The following is a 15,929-nucleotide window of genomic DNA, read 5'->3' on the forward strand; positions in this document are numbered from 1 at the left end:
GGTCCAAATATATTGAGCACAGTGCTGCAGCTCTGTTTTTGGACCTTGAGGGTGAGTTTAGCAGCTTGGAACCCAAGACCACTTCAATCAGATGTCTCGAATAGCTTGTTTTATTCCGTACCCAAGTGATCTCAACTGCCCAAATGACCAGAATCTAAGGAAACTGTAACATTATACCCAAAACTTGATTCATACAGCTTATGTGAACACAGCTGCTGAGTTTTTAATATGTATACATATGTACATGTTTGTATACATTTCTACATACATGTGATTCTGAAAGAAAAAAAAAAGTCTATAAAATTACATGTATTTCACAGTCTGTAGTGGTAGCGAAGTGCTTTAAAAGCTTCAAGATCTGAGGAATGAAATGGCTTTTGAAATGTAGCTGCAAATTGTATGTGTTTATACAGTAAATCTGAAAGTAAAAAAAAAAGAAGATATGTATAGTCGGTCTAGTAAAGTGCCTGTCCACAGGAAATCGAGGCTGTATGTAATGACCATCTCACCATGGTGACAAGATGGTGTGTAAAGTGTCTCTTTCGTCTGCTCTATCTCTCTCTCTCTCTCTCTCTCTCTCTCTCTCTCTCTCTCTCTCTCTCTCTCTCTCTCTCTCTCTCTCTCTCTCTCTCTCTCACACACACACATTCTTCTGCTCTCTTAAAGATGTTTCTCGCTCCCCTTATTTTTCTCTTTTTCTCATTGTCTACTTTTTTGCCCTGTATCTGTGTTCCTCAGTTGCTCCTCTCCACTACTCACACATCAGATTAATTACAAGCTGAAACCTTGTAGATGAAGATGAAGTGCCCACCTAATTCTCCTTCCAAGCCAAATCTTTCATTTTTCTTGCTGTCTCACTTTCGTTTATTAACCCCTCATTCTTCTTCATCTTTCTCTGAAATTTCTAGCTCAAAGGAAAAATAGAGAAGAATTCTCTTGTATTTTGAGCTTTAGTTTTACAGATAGAAGAGTAACTAGAATGAATTGTGTGCTATAGTTATTCACTATACTATACACTACTACTATATCTCCTTATACCGTTACTGATAGTGCTACTGCTACTACTACACTTACTACGTACTGTACAAAGGGTTTTCTATGCACCTTTAGAGCTCAGACCCTTCTATTAATATTAACTTCTACTGTATTAACTTTCTGCTGTTTATTTTATCTCTGTTAAATGAATTCTACTCTAGACTATCTACCATTTGAACATCAAGCATAATATATTTTCCCACATACACCTTCCCTGACCATGCACAGCACCGACAGCATGAGTGCACATGCACTTGTCATCACTCCTGACACATGTCTTTGTGATACAGCTGACAGGTGAAGAGCAATCAGGCAATGCCTTAAACAGTCCCACTTTCACTACAACTAACATCCCAGCTAGACATACTGGTGACCTGAAATCTCCTAATTGTTTCTACTGATGTGGAAGCATGATGGTTCCTGCAGGAGCTGGAATGTAGAAATACACAGCTTTCAGATTGATGTATAGTTTTACAATTCGATGAATAACAAAAGCGTATTTTTTAATTAGAATTCAAAATACTGTTTTAAATGTAAATAAATGTTTTATTACTATTATTAATTTAGTACTTTATTACTGTGAACTCTAAATGTTTTACAATATTAGCAACTAACAATGACAATACAATTATAACACTACTAATAATATCAATAAGATTTCAAGTTATTATTATTATTTTTATTATTATTGTTGTTGTTGTTGTTTTAAAGACAATCTTTTTTTCTCAAACACTATCTCTCCAGTAATGTCAGTATCTGTCTACTCTCTTTCAGCTGCATGTAAGGATCATAAGCATGCGCTGGAGATTTCCCAGAATTCTGATGACATGGGGTTGATAATTGCAGCTTCTACTGGAGGACTAGTGCTCTTTGTCTTTTTTCTGGGACTCATTGTAATCTTTGTCAGGAAAGGGTAAGTAAAAGTGTGTGTGTGTGTGTGTGTGTGTGTGTGTGTGTGTGTGTGTGTGTGTGTGTGTGTGTGTGTGTGTGTGTGTGTGTGTGTGTGTGTGTGTGTGTGCGCCCCAGCGTGCCATCTTTATTTGGGTCATTTTAGTCGAACTGAAGCTTGTCTCTGCACTTATCGTAAGACAGTAATATAACTGTCCCAGAGCTCAGAGAAACATAAAATGCTGTTGACATCATGTGACTCTGTGGCATTTTGGCCCTAAAGGGGCCAAAAGATGTCAACGTCCAGAGTCTACTCACAACAAGGATTCCAGACAGCCACTCTCTTTAAATGAATGTCCACTAATCTATCAAGAGGACATTTTCTCTTCCTGCTACACAATGTAAACCTGTTCTCCTCTGAACACTGAACAAATATTCATCCTATAAACCATCATTCTTAAACAAATGGTTGTTTATTTGCGTTATTAGGTTATGCTGTTGCTATATACACAACAATTTGCATTCAAATCCGTACACTGTCCACGTTACTAAATTGTGTGACATCAACACAAAACATTTTTGTAGCTCCAACATGATTTGAGCATTTGTTTAAATCCCTAACACTGAGCTGACACCTGAGATGAGTCACTTTACCACTGTTCTACAATGCAGATTTTATTTAAACACCTAAATGTAATCCTACAGTTATAGTGAAATTCCCACCAGCACCAATATCCTTGGTAGGTTTCACAATGTAACTGTAAACGAAGTTTAGTGTAAGAAATGAGATCGCATTCATTACAAATCATCACTTTTTTTTTAACATGTAAACTACACGTCAGCTTGTGGTTCAGGTTGAGGCCAGGGTTTAAATTCTTGCATTGCTTCATTTGTATGGGATCCATGCAAATAACTTCTAATTAATATGAATTTTTAACATTAATCCACTTCAAGCTTCTTAATAACGCCATCTAACTCTATACTTTTCCTGTTGGCTTAACTGAATAATCAGTAATCACTGAGAGATTTGCCTGAATGATAAAGATTAGAAGTGATCGAATAATAAGGTTGAAGATATTACGCAGATCTAATGAGTGAAGTAAAAGTGACGCGATGTGCAACATGTGCAAATCTGCTAATTACTGTCATTTTTTAAAAATATTTAATGCAGTGTACAGTGTGTGATCATGTGTCTCAGCTGCATTACAGGGAAAAATACAACTATTTCAACATCAGTCTTTATATCTTAAAATATCTCAATATATCTCAATCTTTTATATCTCAGTATATCTCAATATATCTCAAGCCTTTATATCTCAATATATTTCAATATGTCTCAATCCTTTATATCTCAAATATCTCAATCCTTAGACTCTTGCTCGGAATTTCTCCCCTTTCTCTTTCATTATCTGCCTTTTACTTCTCTTCATGCTACACAGAAGGGACATCTATTTTTATCCTTACAACCCGTAAGTGCATCCCCCTTTTTCTTCTTCTTCTTCTTCTTCTTCTTCTTCTTCTTCTTCTTCTTCTTCTTCTTCTTCTTCTTCTTCTTCTTTATCATCATCATCATCATCTTTTTCCTCTTCTTCATCTTTTTCCATCATCATCATCAACATCATCATCATCAACATCATCATCATCATCATCATCTTCTTCATTTTTCCTTTATCATCATCTACCTTTTTATCTTCTTCTGCTTTTTTGTTTATCATCATCATCATCATCATCATCATCATCATCATCATCATCATCATCATCATCATCTTTTTCTTTATCATCGTCTTTTTTTCTTCTTTTCCTTCATCATCATCATCATCATCTTCTTCTTCTTCTTCTTCTTCTTCTTCTTCTTCTTCTTCTTCTTCTTCTTCTTCTTCTTCTTCTATTGTTTTAGCATTATACTTCATTTGTGCTCCTTTATATAACTTCGCTCTAATAATCGCTTCCTCCCCCACTTTCCTCCGTATATATTTATCGATCCTCTCTGTCTATCATCACATTACTTTTTGCTAACTCTCCTACAGAATTTTATAACATTACATTCAGTGTCAGGTTGTGTGGGTTTTTTTTTTTTTGCAGAAGGATGAAAGTAAACATGAACAAAGCGGCCATGCCATATCGACAAGAGAAGAAACAAAGGCTAGGCTCACTGGACTGCAGCACGGCTGACCAGGGCACTCTGCAGCAGGACGAGCGTACGACACACACCTTTATGGATGTGCATAGCTGCAGTGCGAGGAGTGAGTATGCACATGCACCTTTAATGAAATCCCTGTAGATAAACACAACTCAACAAGTTCCACAAAACTAGTTTAAAACAGTGTGCACATCAAATCACAGTGTAAAAGTGTCTCCACTTCTCCACCTCACTATGTCCCAGCTCATTAAATATACTTAAATAAATCAATAAAAAATGCCTGAACATTTCTTTCCAAAGCGAGTCTCTAACTTCACCATCACTAGCTAGTCATACAGACAGATCACATTTTGCTCTATTTTCCAAACATCTACAATGTTGATTTGGTGGCGTAGATTTTGAATCCATATTTTTTTTACAGCCTGGTTTTGTGAGCTTTCCTTTTTTTACTTAATTTTTGTTCTGAGATTGTGTCTTTAATTAGCTGGTTGTGATTTAAGTTTGTTTACTTAACTAGTTGGTTATGTTCTGAGATTGTTTACTTAACTAGTTGATTATGTTCTGAGATTGTTTACTGAACTAGTTAGTTATGATTTATGTTTGTTTACATAACTAGCATGTTATGTTTTGAGATTGTTTACTTAACTAGTTGGTTATGTTCTGAGGTTATGTGCTGGGAACAGCTTGGGATGGCGGTATGCTGGTCCAGCATTAGGTGCTGGTTGCTGGTGTGCTGGCCAACCAGCCTGGGATGCTGGTGTGCTGGTCAACATATGTTGTCTTTTGGATGCTAGTATAATCCCAGGAAGTTCACAACAAAACCCATTTGTTACATATCACATTTCTTAGTGCATATTCATAGTTAAATAAAGACCAAGACAATTTTCTAGAGAATTGCAATTCACTTTTTAATAAAGAAAAACTTATATTTATTAATATAAAACTATATTTATATATACTGTATATAAAGTTTGTTTAAAATATTTATTGGACAATGACATTTGCTATCACACTGTAATTTACTGTACACACATGCACAAATAACGTTACACAATATAACCTTTACAACACTACAACAATTATTTTTGGTCTTAGCTTCCGCTCTCTCTTTTAGAGAGTAACAAGTAGTATGTGGTGCCGATGACCATGTTTTTTTTTAAGAGGTTCTACCCGGAGTCGTTTGCCTTTAGACAACTCCTGCTCTATGTTTTCTTTATTCTCTGAAAAATTATAGAAACAAAATAAGAAACAAAACTATATATCACTCATTTGTTTATATTGTGCAGTGAACTAGTTACGATAAAACAGCTACTGCTTAAGTTAAATAACTTTAAGCATTAGTATTTGTTCCCTGAAGAAGTCTTGCTTCCATCATACCCCATAAACCTTAATTTGGTCAAACAGACAGTGTTGTATAAAGTAGTAGAAAGCAATACTTAAGTAAAAGTACAGGTATCGTACTAGAAAAAGACTTTGGTAGAAGTGAAAGTCAACTTTTAGAATATTACTCAAGTAAAAGTCTTAAAGTATCTGATATTTACTGTACTTAAGTATCAAAAGTAATTTTCTGATATTTAATGTACTTAAGTAATTTCAGTGATTTTCGGTAGGCATAAGAGCAGGGGCGGTTCTAGGATTTCGGTTTTAACCCTCAGTGAGAACTTAAAACAAGAAGTGTTTTATTATATATTATATGACTACATAGTAAGCCAAAAGTTATTTTATTATTAAATGGCAAAAGTGGACCCAACATTTTATGCATGATGTAATGATGCCAGTCTTGAATCAAATCAGTTCATGTATGTGTGCATTCTCTACAAACAGTGTGTCTAATGAATGCAGTCATTAATAAACAAATATTCACAAGACAAAGACCAAATCAATAAATGTTATTTATATTTAGTATTGATATTGCATTAATATTTTGTTTGTGCTATCAACACTGGTAATAAGAATAGTGACATTTCACTGCTTTTGGTTGCTTTTGGTTGCCGCCGTTATAGATAAATGCCTCCAGCTCTGACTGCGCGTGCTCGCTGCGCTTGTCTGTGCTTCTCCGTAGAGCGTGCGGACTACATTTACCTTCGTGAACATAGTTGCTTTAAAGGTTGCTGCTGCTGATGCTGGGTAATATCTCTTCACATTACTGCTTTACTAAAAAAACAAACAAACAACTTAACTTCTTAATTGAGACAAGTGGATTTTATATATATATATTATTTTATATATTATATAATATATAATATATAATATATTATATATTATATATTTTATCTTCAAAAACCATCATTCTGTATGATTTCTATGCTGCTTCCCTCATGGAGCTCGGGAAGTCAACATTGGTATTACTATATTTAATTTGTGGAGACACTTTAATTGATTTTGATTTTTAAATGTTTTTATTTTTTGTTATTCAAAGCTTTTTGAGCTTTGTTATTTCAGTTCTTTATTCAAAAGAGGGAGCAAAAGAAATAACACACTTTTAATTAAATATATTCCAATATATTGTGTTTTAATCTTATATTAATGTGTTACATAGAAACATACACAAGCAAAAATAAAGGTTGTTCCCATATAGCTCATTCCAGAAAGATCATACTGGTTAACCAGCTACACCAGCCCCGTTTTGCTTGATAACACCATGACTATGCTGGCCACCCATCTATACCAGCACAATACCAGCACTATACCAGCACTGACCAACATTATACCCACACTATACCAGCACGAACCAGTAAAAACCAGTCTGGACCAGCATGGAATTCATGCTGGTTTATGCTGGATTTTTCAGCAGGGAAGGGAAGGATTAAAGACGTTACTGTTGATTATCGTCATTTTCTGATGAAGGATTTCAGGCAGGTTGAAAGAGAATACTTTTTATTTGATGTCATTTCAAGAAAATACTCTTTACAGATTTTACTTGCAGGAAAAAGGAACAAGGAAAGAAACATTCAAAGATTCTCAATAGTGAAAAAAATCATGTTTCAAATGCCAAAGCAGCGAGAATCTTTTGGCAAACAGATTTGAAAAACAAGAACTATGCCTTGTGTTTGGAGTTATTTACTTCACCCCGAGCGCTCTTCTTGTGTCTTCTTGGCTAGTGTCCATCTTTCAGTAACTTTTAAAATGAAATAAGTCCACACAGTCTTATATGTCTATTTTCCTCTCTTTACTTAAGCTTTTAACATTTGAAATAGTTTATCCTGGGTCACTGTAAACTTCAACTAAACACAATCCTGGGTTATCTTTCACATTTCACACTACTCTTCCTTTACCCTGGTTTAATAATTAATTCTGTCTCTTTTTAATCTGAGATTTCACACTGTACACTCCTAAACTCTGCTTTAGTGTTCTTGTTAAATTTATATATTTACCTTTCAACAGCCATGACTGGATAAATACAGCTTTTTGCCTCAGTGAGAAAAATACCTTCTAATTCCTCCTTAGTTTCCTAAGCAAAGAAGGCAAAAAAGCACGTGATATGAAGCAGATCATATCACTCTTCAATTTCTGATTGGTGTCTGTTGCTAAGCATCTAGCTGTAACTTTTTAACACTTTGTCATTTCACACTGTACATGGGTATTAACATGGGCTGCTACAGAGCAGGGTATCATTAATCCTGGGTAAAAAACAGGTAGGAAGTGTGAAACAATCCTCTACCCAGGATTAAAATCTCAATGTGAAAAGCACTACTGTTTCCCATCTCTGCCTCCTGCATTCAGATGAACTCAGTCCTCTGTGTGTTTTACCAGCTGACCAGCGCAGCTCAGTGAATGAGTCGAGCAGCCTGCTGGGAGGCTCTCCACGACGCCACTGCTGCAGGAAGAACTCCCCCTACCACACAGGCCAGCTGCGTCCGGCTGTCCGTGTAGCTGACCTACTACAGCACATCAATCAGATGAAGACTTCTGAGTGCTATGGCTTCAAGCAAGAATATGAGGTATATCAGTCCATATTTTCTACCAATAACAGCGATTAAAAGATTAGACATTTCAGGGGCTCTCAGTAAATGCCCTCCGAAATGTTTTCGAGATGGATATAAATCCGATCTACCAAACCACTTCAGGAGGACACATTTCAGATGAAACTGGACAGGTTTAAATGAATGTGGTTTTTCAAGCCACATACGTCAGCGCTATACTCCTCCCAAACGGAAGTACTTCAATAGCAAGTGATCTAGCTTTCATGAAGGTGTCTCGTTGGGTCTTAAAATGCACTGCTGCTGCCAGCGAGAATGCAGCAAACAGTAAATGCTGTTTTTTGTGGCATAACCATCGTAACAAGTTTTTTCGTCTTCTTTTTGGTTGGATTCTGAAAACCACATACACCAAAGCGTGTTCCATTTCAACTATTTGCATATTTGCATTTTGGGCGGGAGTAGAAAGATCGGATCGATATCCGATTCACCAAGACGCATTTATGTGGCCTAATGTAAATGGAACCGTTTTAACAAATTAGATAGCTATCGGATCAGAGAAAACACACGAAGTGACCAGGTGTAAAAGGGCCCTAATTTCTGGAACATTTGCTTAGTAATAAGTCCATGTGAATCTGTCACAACCAGAGGAGGAAGGAGACAGACCCGTATGCAGGATAGCTTCAAATGAAAGGGGTTTAATAAATAATGAAGACAAAGACCTAAAAGACGATAACTGAAACAATACAAATGACGACACTTAACAACAACTAGACATGACGAAGGGTAAATATAACTAATGATTCCGCGCTGCACTCGGCAACACGGCTCACTTAAATATAAAAAGACACGATGACACAATAAGGATCAGGTGTGGAGACAGGGAGGGGCAGACGAAGGCGGGGCAGACACGTGACGAGGAAGATAAACAAAAAGGCACGTGGCCAAAAGTCCCGAAGCGCCAAACCCCAACAATGTCCGGGGGGGGGGGGGGGGGTGGGGGGCCCACATGGCGAAGGCAGATGGGGGAGCGAGGAACACGGCAAAGGCAGATGGGGGGAGCAAGGTCCACGGCGAGGCCGGTGGGGGGAGCAAGGCACACGGCGAGGCTGATGGGGGGAGCAAGGCACACGGCGAGGTAGCTGGGGGGAGTAAGGCACACGGCGGCACAGCCAGCGAGGGCTGAGCGACGTCCACAGCCGACCACAATAACCACAACCCTTTTTTTAAACAACAACAACAACAACAACAAAAAAATTAAGTTCATTATAACAACTAGTTTATTGTAGAATTGTATATTAAGTTATTGTGTCCCAGCTCGGTGTGTTCCTGTTTTTGCTTCATTTGCCTTTATCCATTACTGTGTTTCTTACCTGAGAATGAGAGAGCCTCTTATTTGCAATTTCACAGGTACACTCCTCGCAGCCTATGATTTTCTCTCTGATCAGGACAGATAGGTGTGGAAGGCCCATAAGAGAATAAGGATTAAAGAGAATCCCACAATGTATTTGTGCCTACTTATTTTAACAAAAACTTTGTTACAATAGCATTTTGTTGGCTGACTTTGATACGCATCTTACATAAATAAGTGATCCCATTCGTTTTTGCACTTACATACTATCTATGTCTGTCCGTCCGTCTGTCTGTCTATCCATTCTTCCATCCATCCCAGTCAGAAGCATCTCTATGCCACAAATGTAACCTGAGATATAATGATGTCATGACCTGGAGCCAGAAAGTCACAGTTTGATTCGAACACATTTACATTTTATTAAAAGATATTAACACAAAAATTAAAAGACAAAATGGGAAAAACAGAAGGGAAAGGGAAAACAAACCCACATACCTCAGATAATAAATAACTAACTGTTTGGTGTGAACACAATCGAAGGTGTTGAGTCATGTATGAATTATGGCCATAAGGTGAGGCACAAAAAGAAAAGAAATGTACACAAAGAGACCGATGTTACAGTCTGCATAGTTAAAACAGATTCTGACCTTTATCACTTTATATCAGAAACCGCTTGAATACACATTAGCGTTCCTCAAATGTGTCTAAAATATTTCATTTTATTTCAATCTCTCCTGAATGACATGGTTCAGAAACTAAATTAGCGTTCTTTGGAAAGGTGAAAGACATCAATTCACTCCTCAGTCATGTGTGTGTTCACAAAACGGATACCAATCTTTTATATCAGCTTTCTTTTGTATCAGAATTCTTTCAGCTATTCACCACTTTAATGACACTCTCTCGCTTTCTTTTACAATTCCCTCTTTTATCCGAATTTCCCAATAGGATAGAGATACACTGTTCAAGATTCATTAAACCGAGCCCTGGGGAAGAAGATGAGAAAACACTCCTCTTTGAAATCAATGGACAGGTTGCTTCTGTTTGGATTACTCAGGGCTCAGAGGTACAAACAGGACAGAGGAATGGCTGAGGGAGAGTGGAAACCTTTATCGCTTGAATTTCCATACATCATGCTAGGAGTAAATGTGTTTTGGCTGCAGCAGAATAGAGCGTTCGGATCTTGATCAGATTTTCTGCAATGATCATCAGGGTTTTTTTTTTTTTCAGACAGTGTTGTTGAAGGATGTCTACTATCACAGAGTAATCTTGCACAATCCTGACATTGTGTTTCAGAATTCCTAAACCACTAAGAGTGACAAAACCTTTCATTATAAATTGAATTCTATACTTCTCCTCTTGCTTATCTGCTTCTCCCATCCTGAGGCATCCAGAGATTGTACCAGCTTAATGAGGACTCGGGCATACAAATACTGTAGAAGACGCCAACTACATGTGGTCTTTAAGACAACAACCTCCTAATTTTATGCTCACTTATCAGACTGTATCTGACTGTAGAAAGGACATTACTCATAATAACACTCTCTGGTGTTTATAACAGTTCATAAACACACACCCCCAGTGTCACCCAAATGAGGATGAGGTTCACTTTTGTGTCTGGTTCCTCTCAAGGTTTCTTCCTCTTCCATCTAAGGGAGATTTTCCTCACCAGAGTCACCTCAGTCACCTCAGGCTTGTTCATTAGAGATAAATACAAACACATTTAAATATAAATCAGTAGAGATAGACTAATGATGTCTATCAACATCTCTTTTCAAAGATTTCCTTTAAAGATTTTACAGCAATGGGGATAAATAACTACATCTGGAACTATATCTGGAAAATGCGATGGTTGTAGTGGTGGTTGCTACGTGATATTCTATACTTTCAATATATAATTGAGAAAATATGAAACAATGAACACATTTAAAGGTGAATTAGGTAAGTTTCATGGCAAAAAAAATAAGCATGCCCCATTTCCACCTATGTGCATGAAGCGCCCACCCTTCTAAATTTATGATCGTTAAGTCAAGTTAGGACACAATGTAACTAAATCTGTACCTACAGTATAAGGAACATCACAGACTGTGGTTAAAGACTTTTTTTTTCAGGATTCTCTCATTAATGTTAACTTTTTGATATGGTCTACAGGCTCGTCTCCTCAAGTAGCTCTGTCTCTTATTGAAAACCAAGTACTACCTACAAAACTATGTTGTGTGATTTGACTTAACTTTACCTGATTTTTTCTCTCAGAGCTTTTTTGATGGATGGGACATCACCAAAAGAAAAGAGAAAACCAAAGGCAGACACGATACCCTGTTGGCCCGTAAGTTTTACCCTTTGCACACAATTACATTGACCAGAAGAAAAGGCATAAAATGTTGTGATATGAGTCCTACATTTCCCCATACGTAATGCATTATTACGTGCATAACATAATAACTACATACTGTACTAAAGCAATTTATTCTTCTGACCTATAGACGATCGTCATCATGTCAAAATGCACTCTCTCCTGGCTGACCCCAACTCTGATTATGTCAATGCCAACTATATTGATGTAAGTTCCTTTTTTCCCCCTTATTCTATTCTCTATCTTACACTGTCCCTTTTTTCTTTTTTTCTTCTCCTATTTCCCTGTGATGTCTTTTTTCCCTCTAGATGATAACTGTTGAAGAACGTTCATGCTTTCATGTTTCACTTTGCCTGTTCTGATGCACAGAAAGGCTGGATATGGCAACATTATTCCTCACATGGTGACTTATTTAAGCTCTGTAAAATATGACAGTTCTATTCTATTAGTTTTCATACCACCAGGATGGTATCCTTAGGGACTAGTGGAGTAGTTCTGCGTTTTCGTTTCCTTGCCAAGGAAGTCATCAGCTTGTGGCTGTGAACCCACCTGGGTCTCACTACATCACGCTCTTCCTCTTTCCCATTCTTGCTTTGCCAAGGAGAGGAGAAAGTGTATTAAAGATGCTAAGAATAATGCTTCAGTTCTATGATTCTTGTTTTTTCTGTTTTTTTTTTGTCATTGTTTAATTTGTTCTATGAAATGATATACAGCACTGGTGATATATTATAATTGTCTTTGACATATTACTATTGTTATTACAGTTAATCATGTCCTTAGAACAAACATCTGGCCTAATATTTGTGTCTGCCTATATGGGCATGAGGACTGTATATGTTTAATTTTCCCAAACTCTTGAAACTCAAAGAATGACAGTGAGCTGGTTGCTTCTTGATGCACTAATGGAGTTAAATGATGGACATTGATGGATGGAATGTTCAGAAAATGTTCACTAATCACTTACAGAACCTGGTCCTTGATTCAGCATAAGGCCAAGTGTGATGTATGAAGCCTGCAGGCTTTAAGAACAGTGCTGAATATTAATTATCCTCCTCTGACACTGTGTGTTCACAGCAGGGAGTCAACAGTACAGCAGGCACAGTTGTGCAGCCCTCTAGGAGGAAATGGGCAGAAGGCCCAGATGCTCCACTCCCTAAAATAGGAAGAGTGAGTGATTTTATAGTGTTGGAACAAGTAAGAGTTGGTAGAGGGTATGAGCCAAATGCGAGAGCCATTACAGGAAATACTCAGAGGCTGAACTCAGAAGAGGTTTGTACAGCTGCCTGCATCCAGACCAACCCTGATGTACTCCCATTGACTGTTTCTCATTCTCCAAACATGAGTAATGAACCTGCTTGGGTGAAGGATACTGATAGCCGACCATTAGAGCCTTCTGATGATCACAGCATAAAACAGGAGTCTTTTATTCAATTCAGCTGATCAAATGCACAATGGGATATAGTCCCCCACGCAAGTGATTGGTGTATCCCATAATGTATCGGTTTTATACACATTCAAGGATGCAATGAAGCTCTGATGAAAAATAAGAACATTCATACCGGTAGCAGAAGCACTAAGGTTGAGCTCAATGCCTTTATTAGAGACACCGATTGCCTCAGTAGTGGCACAGAATGATGAAGCTATGCACATAAACCTGTTCAGTATGGTGCCAAATATATACTTAAAAAAATACTGGCACATTTTTTGCATTAACGCTTATGGCATTTGGCTGATGGCCTTATCCAGAGCGATTTATTTATAGAAGTGCATTGAAGTCTCGATCAAGAAATATATCCTGATACAGGTTCACTAGGTCATAGACTAAGAATGCCATGAGTCTAAAACTCTGGGAGGTAATATAGCAACAAAACTATTCACAAAAGATTATCACAAGTTGCATGACAGTTATAGAAATATGCGTGAGCGAACACAAATCACCAAAACATTGACGTTCTTCATGGAATGCTGGTATTTGTGACTGCAATAGTGAAAACTGGGAATGTTTCAGTGTTAGCCATATAACAAGGATCGATTTCTGTCACAATATCTGCAGATAAACATCTGTGAAATGAATGATATGTGTGTGGCACCAGTTTAAAGTACCCTTAGGTCAATTAGTCATACTGGACCTGGGGCAACACCATGGTGTTCACAAAATCTCAGCTCAGGCTAAAGGTGCCAAGTCAGGTCATGCTATTTTAAGTAGGCAGATGCACTTTTCCTGTCTTAAGAGATGAATGCATCTTAAGGATGCCAGTAATGCAACATCTCATATCATAATAGTCCCCAAGCAGTATCTTGGTGAATGTGCCCAGGGTACCCCAGTATTTAGTGACGGCTCTCAAAAGTGCATGTTTGTGGTACTCCCCATTCATGCTATCCATGTTTTACACCTTCAATATTGCTTCATCACATTCCATGTGTATGTTGTGGTTTTAAGTGATGCTCATCAAGTGAGAGTAGTAACACTTTGTGACATCAACTAGTTCGGTAAGAACCTGCTCTGGTGGTCTGGAACATAAAGTAGTAGAAAGCTATAAAAGTTATGTCACTGTGTGTTCCACAGTTAAGTGGAGGACTGCAAGTTGGGTTGATGAAATTGTTAAGGGGATGAGTGTAAAGTAACAGCATAGCCCAGTGTTTAGTAAAGGTTCTCAAGGTCTATCTGGCTTCTTAAACCACAGGTCTATCTGCAATAGCCACATCTTGGCTAGCAGTTAGAGGATTAGTACATTTAGATATATGCAAAGTAGTTACACTACGCTTGCCATTCACCCTCACCAGGTTTTTCAGGTTCAACATTGATTTTTTTTTTGTTTTGTTTTGTTTTGTTTGTTGTGGTTCATTCTCAATAGAGGGCAGTAAGTGTTAATGACCTCTATTAGTTCTGAAGGAAACTGCTCTGGTACTCTAGGACATGAAGAAATAGAACAAGTGTTCTACAGAAAAGTAGAGGACTGTTGATGGGTTGATGAATTTGGTCAGAGGATGAGCGTAATGTACTGTAACAGAGACCATTTACAGGTTACCTACAGGTTACAGGCACAAGGAGATGGTTTTGCTATTGATACCTTGCGAAGAAAACAGTCTTCCTTTATGGTAGAACCACATACATAATATTCCATTGTGTATTTAGGTAAGCAGTAAGATTGGTTTAGAACCACTAAAACACTGTCTCTCTATAACTGTGTTAACATACATATTTAAGGAAAGATACAATTTCATTTATTTTCTTGTTTGGCTTTGATGAGCCAGTTCACAGAAATAGGCCCTATTATCATTTTTTCTATTCCAATGGACCATTCTTGCCTGGGAAGGAGTTCAAATGTACAATTATTTTCTCATGTTTTCCCACAGAACTAATGTTTACAAGCTATCCATACTAAAGTCTAAAGGGAAACATTTTAATAGATAATGCTCAATATAAATTTTGCACTGAAATAATGATTAGCCTTGTTTTTGTTCTTCTGCCTTTACAGTTGAGCTGAATGCAATTTTTTTTAAAGATATGAATAACAGCTTCTTCTTGTTAGGCAGCTATGTTACCCTTGACTCTTTGAATCTTGACTCTTATATTTGTTCTAACTGTAGAAAAAAACAACAACTGTACAGTATGTGCAACAATTTGTGAAGCGTTGTGATTGCTTTCTTTTGTGCAGATGGTCTGTTCTGTCTCTAGTTTCTCTGCCTTACCTTCTTCTTATCTTCTTGTCTATAGTCTTCACTTTAATTAGCTCACTTTTCCCTTTGTGTCCTTCTTCCACCTTCTTCTTCCTTTCCATCTATTTTAACTTGGGATTCATAGATTCGGATAAACAGGGAAGTAAGTACTCTTCTTTTCTATCACCTTTCACTTCTTTATTGTTCACACTGCATTTTACCTCCAGAATTATTGGCCCTGTCATGAAAATGATAAATAATGTGTAATATCTACATGTTCACGCAGCATTATTTCAAACCTGTTATTTAAAAACAGTTTAATAATTCTTTGGTAAAGCCTGCACTGGAAAGAAAAGCAGCGGAGAGCCTTTAGAAGGCTGGATTTCAACCTTCGTAGGTTTGTGCATAAACTGCGCCGGACTGCGTTATTCAGTTTAAAATTAAAGTAAATAAAATCAATCAATCAATCAATCAATCAATCAATCAATCACAAAATATGACCGGCTAATGAAAACAAAGGTGCACATAAAACTGAACAGTACATTCAACAAAAACAGTAGTGATGAAAATCAATAATTTTGATGCCAG

The 15,929-nt window shown here is 37.3% G+C and overlaps 1 protein-coding gene across 5 annotated transcripts in view; it reads left to right on the forward strand.

Annotated features, from left to right (window-relative positions):
- Window positions 1–15,929, forward strand: part of ptprua (protein tyrosine phosphatase receptor type Ua) — a 232,253-nt gene that overhangs the window by 176,962 nt on the left and 39,362 nt on the right. For 2 of the 5 annotated variants that reach the window (XM_047816651.1, XM_047816650.1), the window contains exons 14-20: window positions 1,810–1,948; window positions 3,363–3,392; window positions 4,006–4,166; window positions 7,817–8,004; window positions 11,582–11,654; window positions 11,812–11,888; window positions 15,487–15,504. In XM_047816651.1, coding sequence (XP_047672607.1) covers window positions 1,810–1,948; window positions 3,363–3,392; window positions 4,006–4,166; window positions 7,817–8,004; window positions 11,582–11,654; window positions 11,812–11,888; window positions 15,487–15,504 — 686 coding nt within the window. The remainder of the gene's footprint in view (window positions 1–1,809; window positions 1,949–3,362; window positions 3,393–4,005; window positions 4,167–7,816; window positions 8,005–11,581; window positions 11,655–11,811; window positions 11,889–15,486; window positions 15,505–15,929) is intronic. The other 3 variants (XM_047816652.1, XM_047816653.1, XM_027143997.2) reach the window with 3 other exon arrangements.

Source organism: Tachysurus fulvidraco, chromosome 7, assembly GCF_022655615.1.
Source record: "Tachysurus fulvidraco isolate hzauxx_2018 chromosome 7, HZAU_PFXX_2.0, whole genome shotgun sequence".
NCBI lineage: Eukaryota > Metazoa > Chordata > Actinopteri > Siluriformes > Bagridae > Tachysurus > Tachysurus fulvidraco.